The sequence below is a fragment of the Gorilla gorilla genome, chromosome 7, assembly GCF_029281585.2.
Source record: "Gorilla gorilla gorilla isolate KB3781 chromosome 7, NHGRI_mGorGor1-v2.1_pri, whole genome shotgun sequence".
Taxonomy (NCBI): Eukaryota; Metazoa; Chordata; class Mammalia; order Primates; family Hominidae; genus Gorilla; species Gorilla gorilla.
Window position 1 is genome coordinate 11,127,361 of NC_073231.2, and position 18,820 is coordinate 11,146,180.

General features: G+C 38.5%; 1 protein-coding gene across 1 annotated transcript in view; it reads left to right on the forward strand.

The window, feature by feature from the left end:
- The window catches only part of AGPAT5 (1-acylglycerol-3-phosphate O-acyltransferase 5), a 50,956-nt gene extending 34,249 nt beyond the window's left edge, over positions 1 to 16,707 (forward strand). Inside the window, exons 6-8 of the mRNA XM_019032692.4 lie at positions 4,749 to 4,907; positions 12,097 to 12,220; positions 14,209 to 16,707. Coding sequence (XP_018888237.1) covers positions 4,749 to 4,907; positions 12,097 to 12,220; positions 14,209 to 14,434 — 509 coding nt within the window. The 3' untranslated portion in view covers positions 14,435 to 16,707. The remainder of the gene's footprint in view (positions 1 to 4,748; positions 4,908 to 12,096; positions 12,221 to 14,208) is intronic.
- The last annotated feature ends 2,113 nt before the right edge of the window (positions 16,708 to 18,820 follow it).

Here is an 18,820-nt window from a genome sequence, read left to right on the forward strand (position 1 = left end):
ATGCCATTGTCTCTGTTGCCCTTTTCACATTTATTAAACAGAACAAAACAAAAACCACTCTCGAATCTGTAGTCTACCTTTGTTGTAAGCACTTTTTCCAGTACTCACTCTGCCCTCAATTTGTTTTGTTCTGATTTGAAATTCTCTCCCTAGACTTCTGTGGGGCTGTTCTCCATTATCCTCCCAGCTCTCTAGCGATTACTTCCTAGCCTCCTTTCCAGCCTCTTTCTGCTTCATTTCTCCCTGCTACATGTGTTATTTCCAGTGTCAGGTTTTGGTCTTTGATTAATTTCACTTTTTGTTTCTCATGGTGGTCTTCCTCTAAATCCATGGCTTTAGCCACCGTTTCCTTGACTGCTGATGACTCACAAAAGCTTCCTCCCCTCCATATCTCTCTGCATAACTCTGGACCCATTTGTACAATTGTCCATTAGAGAGCTTCGCTTGACTGGCCCAAAAGGATGTCTCAAACTCAGCATATTGAAGATAGAATTTATCCTTCCATGCATACACTCATATTTCTTGTCTTGGTAACTCCATCATTCAGGTTTTTTGCCTAAGTTTTATTCACAAAAAGAACAAATTGATAGCAGTTGCATACCTCTTATAGGAAACTTAGACATGGAGGAAGAAGCTGTTCAGATGGAGTCCTGCAAAAGTGCAGGCACTGTGGTAATATTTAAACTTTTCTCAGCTGTACGAAGGGTTTTGTTTTAACTAATTTTCCTTAGAATTGTTTTAGATATTTGGCTTTCTAATGGTTATAAGGAATGTGGAATTAAATGTATCTTAATCGGCCACCTGGACCCATTAAAGTAAGCCCCTATGGTGGTTTTGTTTTTTAATTGCCATAGTTAAAACCATAGTAGCTAGCGAAGGTGACATACTTAAGCTTTTTGAACTCTCTTAATAGAAAACAGAAATTTAATGACGTGTCTATAATGGCAAACCAGATACGTAGAATTTTCATGTTATTCATAGGATGAATAACACTGGCGATTGTAGAGATTTGAGAGTTCTTTCAAAACATGAGAACAAAGGGAATAAGCTACAAAACAATTTTTTTCTTTGTAGACTTAACTGAATAAAAATTATGTTTATGTCTCAAACATCATATGAACAAATTTAGTTGGCAAATGGCAAGCTAATAATATTTTATAATATAGGATATTAATATACTTAATATTACAAAAGTGCTTCTTAATTAGAAAAGACATAAACTACAAAAATGGGAAAAGGGCATGAATAAGAAATTCAAGAGATAAAAATGACCCACACGTTTGAACAAATATTTATTCTTTCTCATAATCAAAGAAGTAGAAATTAAATGAATACTTTGAAGCCAATTTCTGAGAAAGCATAGCAAACAAGAAAGCTAGTGCTCAGCTTTGCGTGGTAACGGCACTCTCACTCTTAAGAAGGTGTATTTGCTTCCTGTGGCTGCTCTCAGGAAGGGCCACAAACTGGGTGGCTTAAAACACCACAGATTTCTTCTCTTACAGTTGAGAAGTCTGAAATGTGTCTTACTCAGCTGAAATCAAGGTGTTGGCAGGGCTGCAGTCCTTTGTGGAGGCTTGGGGGGATCCTGTTCTCCTGTACGGGGTCCTGTGCTTGGCCTGGGGTCCTGTGCTGGGTCCGGGGTCCTGTGCTGGGTCCGGGGTCCTGTGCTGGGTCCGGGGTCCTGTACTGGGTCCAGTGCTCTGCTTTTACCACCTTGAAGTTCGTCTGGAAATGGCACTGGGTCGCCCACACCATATAGCTGACTCTGGTTCTCCCTCCTCCTCACTCGCTCTAAACCTGTGTTTTTGGCTGATTTCTAATCTCTCTTTCCTTGGCCCTTCTGCAGCTTGCAGGGCCTTCTGCAGCTCTTGTCTGCCCCAGCCCCGGGGTCTGCCCATCCCAGTGCTGGGCTGTTCTGTTCCTGCCCTGACTTTCCTCAGCCCTTGGCAACCCTGTTTGTTTTCTCCCTTCCTTAGCAGTGGAGAACATCGTAAGATCAATGCTGACTGCCTTCTGCAGCCAAGCCAGGCCATTTCATTTCAGCCGAGCCAAGTCTGTGTGGAGCAGTTCTTTTATTTTTCTCCTTTTGACTACCTCATGGTTTTCCCGGATTTTTGTTCTCTTCACATTCAAGGATTTTTTGCTTTCAGAAAGTTATGTTTCTCTGGAAAGAGTGCACCCAATATCCCTTTTGATTTCAAAATCTTAATGTGGAGTCTCTTGACTTGGATTTCTTTGGAAGAAACTGCTGAAGCTGCCATGTCTAAGAAGAAAACTTTGGAGAAAAATTTTCTTCTTAGACATGGCAACGTCAACAGTTTCTAAGCTCTTGATTCCGTCTACCCTGTCTCCATCATTGCCTCAGTCATCTGCCTTACTTCTCTGCTGGGGTTTCTCCCAGCTTGCAAATGTACTCGAATTCTGAAATAACTAAGTCTATAGCTGTGCAAAGAGAAGTCTGGGCCCCTTGCTTTCTTGTGTTTGACTCCATCCACTGTCCAGAAATGAATCCCACTTCTCACTTACGAGTGACCTCCAAAGCATCGTATCATTTGTGTCAGTTGTCATATTTGTTAACTTTCACGTAACTTTTGACATTATTTATAACTTTATAACCAGAAAATAATTTTAACTTTATTGTAGAAATAAACAATGGAGTATAATTTTTCTTTATGAAGATAAATATCACCTCCTCTTCCTTTAAACATTCTCTTCCCTTTGTTTTTGTGTTACATTGGTTTCCCCCCTTTTTTTATTTCCTGGGTTGTCATATTCCCTGTTATTATTTTTACCTTTTTTTTTTTTTAATGTGGATGTTTCCGAAGTCTGTATTTCTTGCCTTTTCATCTTCTGCCCTTTATTATTCTCAGCCACTGCCATTACTTCAGTTATCCATTCCCATGGTTTCCACATGCTTAGCTTCGGTTGATTCTTGCCATTTTACAGACCATATTTCCAACTACTTCTATAATGTTTTGTTACTTCAGCCTCAGTATGCCCAATGTGAACTCATGTTCTCTCTCCCCCTTTTTTCTTCCTTCTTTCACTCTCTCTCCCTTCCTTCTTTTCCTTCCCTCCCTCCCTTTGTTCCTTTCCTCACTTGTTCTCTCTTGCTTGCTTTCTGTCCTCTCTCTCTTTTCTTTCTGCTTTCTTTCTATATTCTTCTCCCTCCCTCTCTTCCTTCTCTCCCCCGCTCCCCAACTCCCAGGCTAAAGCAGTCCTCCTGAGTAGTTAGGACTACAGACATACACGTGCCACCGCGCCCAGCTCCATATTCTCTTTCTTTCCCTGCCTCCTGCCCTTCCACTTCTCTTTGCATGGCAGGTGGGTGCACGCAGGCGTGCTCTGCATGTTTTCCTCTTGGCCATTCCCCTTCTAGTTATGGTGTGGCCTTATCTATGCCTTCTGGAGCAGAAGCCTAGTCACAAAGCTATTTTTTTAAAACATTCATGATAATTCATTTCCTTTTATGTTTTAAAAATACTAGCTTTCTGTCTTTATTTCCTTACTAACTTACTTGGATGCTAGTAATTAGTTGTTTTAGTGAACACCACAGAGTGATATTTTGAAACTTTGGACTTCATAAAGTTGAATGAGTTCCAGTAGCAAAGAAGGATGTGTTAACTAGTTTAATTCACAAATAAATGCTTCCCAGCTTGGTGTGCGATTGAGATTTTTGTTGCAAGTTTGTGAATCAATTTAACTGCCCCTGCCCTGGGGACTAAAGTCAGATACGTGCTTGTGGGAATCTTTGTCTTTCCCACACCACCCTGCATTTTAAAACCTCTTGTGTGGGACAGTCCCACCATGTAATAGCTGTTCTTCCTTACTCAGCTACTTTCCCCCTAGAGAGGCCAGTAGAAAATCTAGACTAGTTTTTTGTAGTCTATTTTCATGTCACTTATTGAGAGCTACTGTTTTCTGTTAAATTGTCTGTAAATATTTTAATCAAGGAAAAGGGAGGTAATAGGAAGGAGAGAAGAACAAATCCTTAACCCTGGTAGGAACCTAATGAATGAGATTTGTTCTGGATAATTGCAGTAGTCCCCCAGCTAAAGAACCTTTTAAAAATATGTCAGATATACCCAAGAGGATTGAAATCGTATGTTCATACAAAAGCTTGTTCACCTGCAGCCTTCATATGCAATTTCTATGAATGTTCATAGCAGCATTATTCATAATAGCCAAAGTATGGATGCAACCCAAATGTCCATGAAGCAATTAACAGGTAAACAAAATGTGATCTGTTCACACAATGGAATACTATTCAGCCATAAAAAGGAATGAAGCACTGAGTCCTGCAGCCACACAGATGAACCTCAGATCCATGCTGAGCGAAAGAAGCCAGAAACAGGAGGCCATGTCTTGTGTGACTGTATTTCTAGGAAATCTTGAGTTATCATGGGCAAGATGCTATCACCTTTGTTCAGTGGCCAGAAGCGAGGGCACTAATATTTACCCTTGCCGGGGTTTACTAGATTGAAGCGTTTCTGATAGGCCATAAACTTCCAACACAGTGACTTGTACGTGTAGATATTTGATCAATATATAGCAAATGAATATTGATTTAAACAGAAAAAGGCAAGTGAGAGTGCTTTCTAAACTTAGAGCCCTAAATATATGAGGTTGTGGAATTAATAGATTCTGTTGTGTTTGTTTGAGGGAATTTAAAAATAATTTAGATGTTAAACAATATATTGTGGAGGTGTTTTGTAACTAATTAATGACAACACTGAATTGACTTCTAGGCCTTGCAGTATTAAAACATGTGCTAACACCACGAATAAAGGCAACTCACGTTGCTTTTGATTGCATGAAGAATTATTTAGATGCCATTTATGATGTTACGGTGGTTTATGAAGGGAAGGACGATGGAGGCCAGCGAAGAGAGTCACCGACCATGACGGGTAAGTGTGTTCACGCACCTGAAATGCCTGTACACGATATATACGGTGCACATGTTTATGTAGAATTCAGTTTTACAAAGTAGGTGAAGTGTACTTTTTTCCTTTATTACATTTACCCGGTATATTTTTCAAGATGTTATTAAGATGTAACAGTGGAAATCTCATTAGTCCTGCAAAGTGTGGTATTTCTTGGCTGTCGTGTGAGTCCTATGGACTCACCAATTATCATTAATCCAGCCTCTTTCTACTCAAAGTTCACACTTAAAAGGAAAGCTCTGTAAAAGGGAGGAAGACGTGAAGAAGGAGCACGCACGGCAGTACTGAGTGCACATTATTAGTCAGTGCTGCCCTTTTGCTGTATTTTTCATAAAATATTTATTAAATTTGGGTGTCATTGTGACAAGAAGAAATACAGTTAAGTGGGACCTTTTTTTTTTCCCAAACATGTTAGGTTTTAAGAACCTTTGAGCTATTGTCAGATATAACCAGAAAAAAATAGAATTTTAAGTGAGCAGGATAACTTAGTTAAACTAACCAAACATAGTGTTAGCTGTTAGAGAAATGTAAACATGGAAATAGGCAAACAGGGAAGTGTGTGGAGTTTCTGTTTCCTTTTCAAAATATCTGTTTGAGCTGGGGTTGAGAGAGAACACTAGGCTTCATGGGGTTTTTTTGTTTTTCGTTTTTTGTTTTGAGACAAGAGTTTCGCTCTGTTGCCCAGGCTGGAGCGCAGTGGCACGATCTTGGCTCACTGCAACCTCCGCCTCCCACGTTCACACGATTCTCCTGCCTCAGCTTCCTGAGTAGCTGGAACTACATGCGTGTGCCACCATGCGTGACTAATATTTGTATTTTTAGTAGAGATGGGATTTCACCATGTTGGCCAGGCTGGTCTCAAACTCCTTACCTCAGGCGATCCACGCACCTCGGCCTCCCAAATGAGCTTTGTGTTTTTACCTCATCAGCTGTTTGGGGTTGAGCTAGTGTGTATGTCAGTGTGCTTGTATCAGTAGGATCTACTGAGGGCAGATGTTCAAAATATGAGCCTCCAGCACGTTTTACATGGAAACCCTCACCTGAAGCATTCCTCTGAAGTTGATGTGCCTTGGAAATTTTATAGAGTAATATTTTTAACTACAACAAAACATTTATAAAAGTAGACATTATTAAAGCATTCAGAAGTGAGCAAGGATAGAAAATATTCTGCCCAACCTTACACGTAGGCCTTCTAGACGTAGTACTGTGCACCGTTAACATTATCTAACATGTCTGTGTGTCATCTTTGGATGTCAGGGATTTTTCCAAAGTTCAGTGAGATTATAGTTGTCAAATGATTAGTCTGTTAAATAGTGATAAGATGAGGGTCACTCAAGTTTTAAAAGAAAAGCTCTTTGACTGAAAGAGAGAGCAGCTGCCTACTGCAGAAAGTTAGGGAGGGAGGCTGGAGGAGTGAGGCCCAGGGGCTAGCTAGTATAAAATTTGGTTATGGTAGAAGGAAAAAAAATCTGACATATTTATATCTGAAAGATGATTGTTCTCATAATTGTATATAACACAGAGTAAATGTAAAGTAGAAAACTAAGGTGTTTTTCATTTTAAATGTAAATGTTTAGAATATGTAATGCATCAGTTTAAAAATTAAAACTGTACGAAATGCACAGTGAAACGTCTTCCTTGCTTTCCACCCTGCTACCTGGCCTTCCCTTCTCCTTCCTAGCGATAACCAGTTTTCTTAATTTGTTGTGCGTTGTATGTGCAAATTTAAGTATATCTTCTTATTCTACCATCCCTCTCTTCTTATAAAAAAGTGGTATGTTAATATTTTTCTCTTTTAAACTATCGAAGGAGTTACTTACCTATTTTTGCATTTGAAAACAGACAGTTGTTCATCAAGATTGTCATTGGTTTATTAAACATAGTTTAAGATTAAACAAGTGTTTATAACCAATGAAAAACAGATAGACTCCCCATAATAACCTTGTTTAAATGCTGCTACTTGTATCATGTCCCCTCCTGTCTAAGAACCCCTTGGTTCAGCAGAGCTCATGGGTAAGGCCAGCCTCTGTTGCCTGCCATCGGAGGACTGCGTTCCAGCCGTGAGCTCTGCCTTGCCTTCGCTTCCTCCTGCGCTGTGCCGTGAAGCCTCAGCCGTGGTGAAGCTGGCTGACTGAGTCCTTCTGCACCCCATGCATATTCAGTAGTTGAAGACTTTGTGTGGCCAATCCTGCTTTCCACAGGAAACCACCCTCTCTTTTGTTGCCCTCATCCAAGCCTTCTGTTCTCCCAGAGTGACAGGCGGCACCTTTCCCAGCATAGCACTGTGCCTTCTGCCCCTGCTCTTGCAATACTGCTGTGGCACTGATGGCGTGTGTTACAGTGCTGGCACTTAGCACAGGGCTCTGTCTTTCTCTCTGCCCAGCTGCATCATAAGTGCCTTGAGGAAGCCAAAACCCTCTGTGAGTTGCATTGCCTGGGTTCCAACCTCCCACTGCCCTGCTTATCCTCTGCTACATGTGAGCTGACTGTGGCTTTGGGGTGGTCACTGCCTATGTGTATTCATTACAAATTGTCTCCTTTTGAAAGATTGACCTTTCTGACATACCCAGATACCATAAAGAAAATAAAGTCTTATCGCTTCAGTCAAGGATAAAGTATTTCTGAATTAAAGGAAAAATACACCAGAGTAAAATCAAGACTGAAAGACAAACTGGGAAATTATTTGCAAATTGCACTTACAAATTGATAAGAAGATGACTGATAACTAGAAAGAAAAATGGGTAAAGAACAAGAATAGACATTTCACATTTAACCTCATTCATAATAAGATAAGTGCAAATGAAAACTACAGGGGATACCTTTTTTTTTTAATCCATTAGATTGGCAAACATCGCAAGGTTTGATCATAGGCTCAGTGGGTGAGATTCAATTATTAACAGGCATTTTTATACTTTGCTGTTAGGAATGCAATATAGTATAAAACTTTGTAGAAGTTGCTTTGGAAATGTCTCTCAGATGTACAAATGCATTCACATTTTAGATTTAGCATTACCGCTTTCTGAGACATTATTCAACATGTATACGTGTGCACATAAGATATAATAATAACACGTTTTTCCTTCTAGTGTGTTGCTTTTAACCTGTAGCTTGAAAAACCCTGCTTTCATTGTTTTGTTTTGTTTTCTGTCACTGGCTCAGCCCTGCTTTCAATTGTTTATATGAATTGATGGGTGTTCTGGTCTGGTTATAATCTACTTTAGTTTAAGAGTCACTTTAAATTATATGACATCTGATATAAGTTGTGTTAGGTAGAAAATTCTGTAACTTGGAATCCTGTAAGTACTTTGTGGCCAAATTTCATTAGTATTAAATATTATCTCTATATATAGTAGGCTATTTAATATTCCTATTTTATGATGCAATTAAGAAATAATTTTTTTCTGAAGTTGGTAGATTGTTGATATGCCATGGCCCAGTGTTTCTCAAAGCATTCTGGGGGATCACTGTTTGTCAGAATTAGCTGCAGTGGTTGTTGAACATGCAGGGCCTCTGCTCCACTCCACGTTGCTACCAGGACGCTCTGCAGGTGAGAGCTGGGAAGCTGTAGAAGCTGCAGTGCTAACAAATGCTACAGGAATTCTTGTAGTCACCTTCATGAGGTCTCATGTTGAGGAGAGGCAGCCAGTAGTGTCCCTTGTCCTTCCCGTTTTATGGTGTAAGTTTCATTTTAAGGGAGGTATAAATCCAAGCCCACCTGGGCATTCTCTCGTGGTTCACTGCTTCTTGTAATCATGGAAAATGTCATTGCGGCAGAGATGAAACAGTGTAGTTTGATTACTATTGATTTTTTTTAAGTTATATTTCTGAAGTGGCTGGTGTAATGTAATAAATTGTGTGCTTAAGGACAACCTTTGGTATTCTATTTAAGTATTGTGTATGATCCTAGTTAAGTTTTTTCTACCAGTATTTTCATATTACAACATATATACTTTCCATTTCTATTAATATTTTTATATTTAAAAATATGGAGGCCGGGCACAGTGGCTCACGCGTGTAATCCCAGCACTTTGGGATGCTGAGGCGGGTGGATCACAAGGTCAGGAGTTCTAGACCAGCGTGGCCAACACGGTGAAATCCCATCTCTACTAAAAATACAAAAATTAGCCGGGCACAGTGGTAGGCACCTGTAATCTCAGCTACTCAGGAGGCTGAGATAGGAGAATCGCTTGAATCCGGGAGGCAGCAGTTGCATTGAACTAAGATCGTGCCACTGGACTCTAGCCTGGCTGACAGAGCAAGAATCCGCCTAAAAAAAAAAATGGATCAGGGAAGAGGGGATTACAGATAACCCAAAGAAGAAGGAAAAATCTCCACAAGTTCACCTGTCCAGCGGTAACCCCAATTTGGATATTTTCCTTTAACAATTTGGATATTTTCCTTTAAATCATCTTTTTTATAATGTCTATATGTTGGAGAGAGTATGTGCCTTTACGTATTTTTTAAAGATGAGATTTCTGTGAGTGTCTATATCTCCTGTTCTTCATGTTTTCTTGTGTGTTATAAACAGCTGTACATGTCAGTATATATACTTCCATAACTTTTTTTTAAAGGCTATATAGTGTTCATTGATGTGATTTAACAGCAGTTATCTCCCTGGCTTCATCTTGTTGGATGTGGGTCCTGTGTGATGCCTTCAGAGCAAATGGGGCTTGGTCTCTGCAGCAAGTAGACCTGTGACCTGTACGAATAGTTGGAAGACTTTCTCTATTACCCAAGCATATCAGTATACTTTAGTGCCTACTAGAAATTTATAGGTAGAAAAACAATAATACCTTAGAGTATTTTTTCCTAGATTCCCTAAGGTGCTATAGGGTAATTTTTACTCATGTAATATGAACTATGCTTCAACTAAGATAGTTTTTGCAAATGTGGATATATAAGTACTTTATTAAACCTATAGGAAGTATTTATACCACTTATTTCCTCCCTTCAGTGTTAGAACCTCCTAAATGGCATTTGACATTGAACTGCTTTCCACTTTGTCACATGCTCTTCTCATAGTCCCTACCTGGGTCCTGAACCTTAGGGACTTGGCTGTTATAGCCCCACCATGGCTACGCTGGGCCTTGGTCCTCTCTGAGACTTAGTTTCTTCATCTTACAAGGAGGTAATAACAGCCCCTGCCTGCGTAGAATTGCAGAGATCGAATGAAATAATTAACGTACTCAAAAGCATGCTGTAAACACATTCTGAGCACATGTACGTTTTAGGAAAAACAAAAGGACCCATGCACATTTCGGAGTGCTTTTGTCACAGCCACACTGCCTCTTCTTCCAAAGCTGACGTCTTAGTAGAGGCCCTGCCACGTCCTGAGCACTGTACTCCACGAAGCATTCTATTTCTGACATTCGAAATGCAGTCTGTTCCATCTTCCTTACAATCTGTATGCCAGCACTTGAAATATCGGGTATCTGCAGTGTTGACCAGGTGATTACTTAATTATGGAAATGTTGAGGTGGAGATCTAGATAATTCAGTGAAGGCAGGAAAATTGGTGTCGGAATCTGTCTTTTTATGTGTCAGAAATAGAAATAAGATAGGGTGAGAAGTAATTTGTCGCTAAAACACTATAATAGCTAACACATAGTGCATACTGTGTGCCAAGCACTCCTGTAGGTGCTTGAAATCTTCTATTATTATTATCCCTACTTTATAGACTTGGACACTTAGGCACAGAGAGGCCGACAGAGTTGTCCAAGGTTACCCCAGAGGTGGAGACCCAGGCTACCTGACTCCACCATGTGTGCTCTTCCCTACGGCACAGTTCTGCTGCTGAAAATACGTTTTAAGCAGTTCTTTGATTATTCAGATGATAGTACTGTAGGAAAATTAAGACAAAAATAATGAAAAATTAAAATCTTTGTTTTAGTGTTTTGCACATGTATTATTAAAGCCAGTTTACTCCTGGAAGTGTATAAGAATACAGGGTATTTTTGATCACCTAAATGCTGCATGTTACTAAGAGCTCGACACTGAAGTCAAGAAGAGCAGTTGCAGAGAGTACTTAGCAAAAACAGGAAGTGTGTGGGGTTGAAAGAGTAAAGACAAGTCTTCCTCGGACGGTGGAGTGTAGGATTCATCATTTCTCAGAACACGTCTTTGAACGCATTTTCAATTTGAGGCCAAAGGTCTCAGCCTCCCACTCGGCATACCTCCCTACCTTAGTCAGCTCTTAAATCTTAGGAATATTTCTTTGTTCTTCAAGGAACTTAAATATGTTAACATTCTTACCTTTCCACAGGGAGCCACCTACAAAGAAGGGAGTTTCTAGGCTCCGTTCTTTCTTGGAATAAATAATAGCCTCATACCTTGTGCAATCGAGGCTGAAAAAGACGGTCTCCTTTTTTCAAATTAGCAAGTCTTAGAAACTGCAGTTGTTTACAGGGCTCATGGCTATTCCACAGTAATAATTTTGGTTCTTTTACCAATTATATAATATGTTAAAATATGGCAAGTATCAGGAAAGCAAGGAGTAGCAATGATTAGAAACCAGTGGCCAAGTTAGAGAGGAGGGGCAGTTGCTCCCCCAAGTTTGTTGTGGCTGTGTAGCAGTCAGTGACGAGAAGCTGTGTGTCAGGCGACAAGCAAAGTTGAGGATTATCAGGCGCCTGTGAGTGCCCAGCTGTGTGCCAGGTCAAGAGGTGCCATCATGAACCAGACCAGCTTCCTCTCGGCCCCTGTGGAGCTCGCAGTCTGGTGGGGAGGCAGCAGTCACCATGGTGACAGGTGACACACTAGGATGGGGGCTGGTGGTGGTAGGCATTTGGGGGTCCATTCATAGAGGTGAGTATGGACTTAGAGGAGGCTCCAGCTTCCTATTCCTGGGCTGTCTATAGCACTAAAAGTTGTCACATGAAATATAACATTTGGTACTATTGATTTAACTTAATGACTTATGTAATTGTAGTTGACTTAGAAATTATAACATGCTCTTCTACTTCAGCTTGAAACCCCCAACCACCAGTTTACAATCCTTTTTTTTTTTTTTAACTTTTGTTTATTTTTCCTAAGGAATCTGTACTTTTTCTTCATTTTGCAACTTTTTTTGTCCTATTACCTTATTTTCATTTTTACTTTATATGACCATGAGTTCTAAAATAGTAAAAAAATGAATTATTTTTGTTCTTTGTTAGACTTTCTCTGCAAAGAATGTCCAAAAATTCATATTCACATTGATCGTATCGACAAAAAGGATGTCCCAGAAGAACAAGAACATATGAGAAGATGGCTGCATGAACGTTTCGAAATCAAAGATAAGTGAGTAACAACAGTTCCAGCACTTCCGGAACTTCGGTTCAACTAGATTTCATTATAGTCAACAATTTGAAACCAATGTGAATGGTTATATTGTCTCAAGAATACATTTTATAAATTCAAATCAAATTTTATGCATGTCTGATCGTGTTTTAAACTTTACTTGTACAAATCAGTCTAAAAGAGCTTGTTACAGTGGGCCCATCTACTTGCATTGACAGTATTTCTTGGACAATACTACGTGATAACATAGCAAATTAAATTAAAAACAACAACAAACACACAAAAAAACTTTCCAGTGTCATATGCCCGGACCTACCTCTCAGGTCACATAAAGTGGTGTTACTGTGTGAGGTCTGGCTGTTGGGCCAGTGTGCGCAGAAAAGCAAGGGAGGGGTAGAGGACTATGCGGACGTGCAGGTGGACATGATGCTGTTATATTTGTTGGAAATAGAAGGGGCAGTTGACAGCGTTGTATCCAAAATGTCTTCTGTGGTTAATTATGTTCAGAAATTTTAGCCAATTGTTTTATTCTATTAATATGTATTTTCTGCTCAAGAAACTATCATTGTTCTTCTTTTCCTTGTTTTACAGTACAGTGTTTTTAATTAACCCTCCTGGGTTAACTTTACCAGGTGAAAATGATTAAAAGTGTAATAGGTTAACAATGAAACTTTAAGCTTCTATTTTTCATTGACTCTTAACTGTACATGATGTAATTTATTCAGCGAGCCATTCAGGACCACTTTGGCCCATGGAAGAAATTTAAAAGTAAGATCTACATGTATTGACATGAAAATATGTTCTCAGAAAAAAGACTAATGTATTTAATGTCCTACTTATTTTATAAGTATTTAGAATAGGTCTGGACCTTTTAAAACAATGACTATTGCTAGGGTGTGTGATTTATAAAGCAATAGAAGCGCTTTCCCTTTCTGTTTGTGTTTTAGATTATTATATCGGGTATGTTCTGCTATTATAACTTTGCAAATCTTATGTAAGATGGGAAAATGAATTAACTATGCTGTTTTCCTTCTTTTACCTGCCTTTCTAATTCTGTGGGAATAAAGCCGTTTCTGAGACAGCCCAGGTGCAGTGAGCAGTCCATATCCATGGATTCCACATTCATGAATTCCACCAAGCACAGATCAAAAATACTCAGAAAAAAAGGGGGCTGGCTGTGGTGGCTCATGCATGTAATCCCAGCACTTTGGGAGGCTAAGGCGGGCAAATTGCTTGAGCCCAGAAGTTCAAGACAGCCTGGGCAACATGGCAAAACCCTGTCTCTACAGAAAATACAAAAATTAGCCAGGCGTGCACCTATAGTCCCAGCTACTCAGGAGGCCGAGGTGCGAGGATCACCTGAGCCTGGAAGGTTGAGACTGCAGTGAGCTATCATTGCGCCAACTCCAGCCTGGCAACAGAGTGCCTTTTTTCAAAAAAAAAAAAAAAAAAAGGATTTGGGAGGATATGCATATGTTATATTCAAATACATGCCATTTTATTCATATATCAGGGACTTGAGCATCCTTTGATCTTGGTCTGTGCCGGGTATCCTGGGACCAGCCCCCTGTGGATACAGAGGGACCGCTGTCTAAGGACCACTGGTCCTATCTTTGACTTCTGGCGGAATAGGAGCTCCATGTAAAAAGGAGGAGAAGCTGCAGCGGGTTATTAGCCATTTGTGAGTCAGGTCACCGTAAAACTTTATCAAAAGTTTAAAAGACAAAAAGCATCCTCATAAAATGGCTTAAAACCACCTGTTGAAATATTACATATACAATTCATGTATACTAATCATAGAGCATATTAAAGATATTTTAAAAGACTAGAAACTTCTATTAAACCAAGTTTCTGGATGTTTCCGTATTCATCCTTATTTTCCAAGGACCTGCATAACTTTTCCAGCATGTAATAGCTACCTGATTGATATTTTTTGAATTGAAATACTGAAGTGACTAAAATCTAAACTTTTTCCATTCTGGCCATAGGATGCTTATAGAATTTTATGAGTCACCAGATCCAGAAAGAAGAAAAAGATTTCCTGGGAAAAGTATTAATTCCAAATTAAGTATCAAGAAGACTTTACCATCAATGTTGATCTTAAGTGGTTTGACTGCAGGCATGCTTATGACCGATGCTGGAAGGAAGCTGTATGTCAACACATGGATATATGGAACCCTACTTGGCTGCCTGTGGGTTACTATTAAAGCATAAACAAGTAGCTGTCTCCAGACAGTGGGATGTGCTACATTGTCTATTTTTGGCGGCTGCACATGACATCAAATTGTTTCCTGAATTTATTAAGGAGTGTAAATAAAGCCTTGTTGATTGAAGATTGGATAATAGAATTTGTGACGAAAGCTGATATGCAATGGTCTTGGGCAAACATACCTGGTTGTACAACTTTAGCATCGGGGCTGCTGGAAGGGTAAAAGCTAAATGGAGTTTCTCCTGCTCTGTCCATTTCTTATGAACTAATGACAACTTGAGAAGGCTGGAAGGATTGTGTATTTTGCAAGTCAGATGGCTGCATTTTTGAGCATTAATTTGCAGCATATTTCACTTTCTCTGTTATTTTCAATTTATTACAACTTGACAGCTCCAAGCTCTTATTACTAAAGTATTTAGTATCTTGCAGCTAGTTAATATTTCATCTTTTGCTTATTTCTACAAGTCAGTGAAATAAATTGTATTTAGGAAGTGTCAGGATGTTCAAAGGAAAGGGTAAAAAGTGTTCATGGGGAAAAAGCTCTGTTTAGCACATGATTTTATTGTATTGCGTTATTAGCTGATTTTACTCATTTTATATTTGCAAAATAAATTTCTAATATTTATTGAAATTGCTTAATTTGCACACCCTGTACACACAGAAAATGGTATAAAACATGAGAACGAAGTTTAAAATTGTGACTCTGATTCATTATAGCAGAACTTTAAATTTCCCAGCTTTTTGAAGATTTAAGCTACGCTATTAGTACTTCCCTTTGTCTGTGCCATAAGTGCTTGAAAACGTTAAGGTTTTCTGTTTTGTTTTTTTTTTAGTATCGAAAGAGTCGGTGTGAACCTTGGTTGGACCCCAAGTTCACAAGATTTTTAAGGTGATGAGAGCCTGCAGACATTCTGCCTAGATTTACTAGCGTGTGCCTTTTGCCTGCTTCTCTTTGATTTCACAGAATATTCATTCAGAAGTCGCGTTTCTGTAGTGTGGTGGATTCCCACTGGGCTCTGGTCCTTCCCTTGGATCCCGTCAGTGGTGCTGCTCAGCGGCTTGCACGTAGACTTGCTAGGAAGAAATGCAGAGCCAGCCTGTGCTGCCCACTTTCAGAGTTGAACTCTTTAAGCCCTTGTGAGTGGGCTTCACCAGCTACTGCAGAGGCATTTTGCATTTGTCTGTGTCAAGAAGTTCACCTTCTCAAGCCAGTGAAATACAGACTTAATTCATCAGGACTGAACGAATTTGTTTATTTCCCATTAGGTTTAGTGGAGCTACACATTAATATGTATCGCCTTAGAGCAAGAGCTGTGTTCCAGGAACCAGATCACGATTTTCAGCCATGGAACAATATATCCCATGGGAGAAGACCTTTCAGTGTGAACTGTTCTATTTTTGTGTTATAATTTAAACTTTGATTTCCTCATAGTCCTTTAAGTTGACATTTCTGCTTACTGCTACTGGATTTTTGCTGCAGAAATATATCAGTGGCCCACATTAAACATACCAGTTGGATCATGATAAGCAAAATGAAAGAAATAATGATTAAGGGAAAATTAAGTGACTGTGTTACACTGCTTCTCCCATGCCAGAGGATAAACTGTTTCAAGCATCATCTTTGAAGAGTCGTGTGGTGTGAATTGGTTTGTGTACATTAGAATGTATGCACACATCCATGGACACTCAGGATATAGTTGGCCTAATAATCGGGGCATGGGTAAAACATGAAAATTTCCTCATGCTGAATTGTAATTTTCTCTTACCTGTAAAGTAAAATTTAGATCAATTCCAAGTCTTTGTTAAGTACAGGGATTTAATATATTTTGAATATAATGGGTATGTTCTAAATTTGAACTTTGAGAGGCAATACTGTTGGAATTATGTGGATTCTAACTCATTTTAACAAGGCAGCCTGACCTGCATAAGATCACTTGAATGTTAGGTTTCATAGAACTATACTAATCTTCTCACAAAAGGTCTATAAAATATAGTCGTTGAAAAAAATTTTGTATCAAAATGTTTGGAAAATTAGAAGCTTCTCCTTAACCTGTATTGATACTGACTTGAATTATTTTCTAAAATTAAGAGCCGTATACCTACCTGTAAATCTTTTCACATATCATTTAAACTTTTGTTTGCATTATTACTGATTTACAGCTTAGTTATTAATTTTTCTTTGTAAGAATGCCATCGATGTGCATGCTTTTATGTTTTTCAGAAAAGGGTGTGTTTGGATGAAAGTAAAAAAAAAAATAAAATCTTTCACTGTCTCTAATGGCTGTGCTGTTTAACATTTTTTGACCCTAAAATTCACCAACAGTCTCTCAGTACATAAAATAGGCTTAATGACTGGCCCTGCATTCTTCACAATATTTTTCCCTAAGCTTTGAGCAAAGTTTTTAAAAAATACACTAAAATAATCAAAACTGTTAAGCAGTATATTAGTTTGGTTATATAAATTCGTGTGTAATTTATAAGATGCATGGCCAATGTTAATTTGCTTGGCAATTCTGTAATCATTAAGTGATCTCAGTGAAACATGTCAAATGCCTTAAATTAACTAAGTTGGTGAATAAAAGTGCCGATCTGGCTAACTCTTACACCATACATACTGATAGTTTTTCATATGTTTCATTTCCATGTGATTTTTAAAATTTAGAGTGGCAAAAATTTTGCTTAATATGGGTTACATAAGCTTTATTTTTTCCTTCGTTCATAATTATATTCTTTGAATAGGTCTGTGTCAATCAAGTGATCTAACTAGACGGATCATAGATAGAAGGAAATAAGGCCAAGTTCAAGACCAGCCTGGGCAACATATCGAGAACCTGTCTACAAAAAAATTTAAAAAAATTAGCCAGGCATGGTGGCGTACACTGAGTAGTTGTCCCAGCTACTCGGAGGGTGAGGTGGGAGGATCGCTTCAGCCCAGGAGGTTGAGATTGCAGTGAGCCATGGACGTACCACTGCACTACAGCCTAGGTAACAGCATGAGACCTCAACTCTTAGAAAATGAAAAGGAAATATAGAAATATAAAATTTGCTTATTATAAACACAGTAACTCCGAGATATGTACCACAAAAAATGTGAAAAGAGAGAGAAATGTCTACTAAAGCAGTATTTTGTGTGTATAATTGCAAGCGCATAGTAAAATAATTTTAACCTTAATTTGTTTTTAGTAGTGTTTAGATTGAAGATTGAGTGAAATATTTTCTTGGGAGATATTCCGTATCTGGTGGAAAGCTACAATGCAATGTCCTTGTAGTTTTGCATGGCTTGCTTTATAAACAAGATTTTTTTCCCCTCCTTTTGGGCCAGTTTTCATTACGAGTAACTCACACTTTTTGATTAAAGAACTTGAAATTATGTTATCACTTAGTATAATTGACATTATATAGAGACTATGTAACATGCAATCATTAGAATCAAAATTAGTACTTCGGTCAAAATATTGAGAACATTCACATACTTGTCAAATATTCATGTAATTAACTGAATTTAAAACCTTCAATTCAACTATTATGAAGTGCTCATCTGTACAATCACTAATTTACTCAGTTTAGAGTAGCTACAACTCTTCGATACAATCATCAATATTTGACATCTTTTCCAATTTGTGTATGAAAAGTAAATCTATTCCTGTAGCAACTGGGGAGTCATACATGAGGTCAAAGACATATACCTTGTTATTATAATATGTATACTATAATAATACCTGGTTATCCTGAGCAGGAAAAAAGGTTATTTTTAGGAAAACCACTTCAAATAGAAAGCTGAAGTACTTCTAATATACTGAGGGAAATAGAATATGTGGAACAAACTCTCAACAAAATGTTTATTGATGTTGATGAAACATCAGTTTTTCCATCTGGATTATTAATGGTTCATGATTTTATATGTGAATATATAAGATATGTTCTGCAATTTTATAAATGTTCATGTCTTTTTTTAAAAAAGGTGCTATTGAAATTCTGTGTCTCCAGCAGGCAAGAATACTTGACTAACTCTTTTTGTGTGTTTATGGTATTTTCAGAATAAATTCTGACTTGTGTTTTTGGGATTATTGGTGCCTCATTAATTCAGCAATAAAGGAAAATATGCATCTCAAAAATTGGTGATAAAAAGTTATTTCATGTATATGTGATAAAGTTTACATGTTGTGTATATATGTTGTATTGCCAAATACGGCTATTAAATACTACGTCATATTTTAAAGGTTCACTTTGTAGCAATAGTAAACAAGCAATACACTAAGCCTCTTGCGGGCATCATCTCATCTCACTGTCATCACAAACCCCATGCCACAGCGTAGCTTGACCACTAAAAGTAATGCATCTGCAAGCATACTGCCAGGTTTTGGATAGTTTGTACCAACAGTTACCTTATC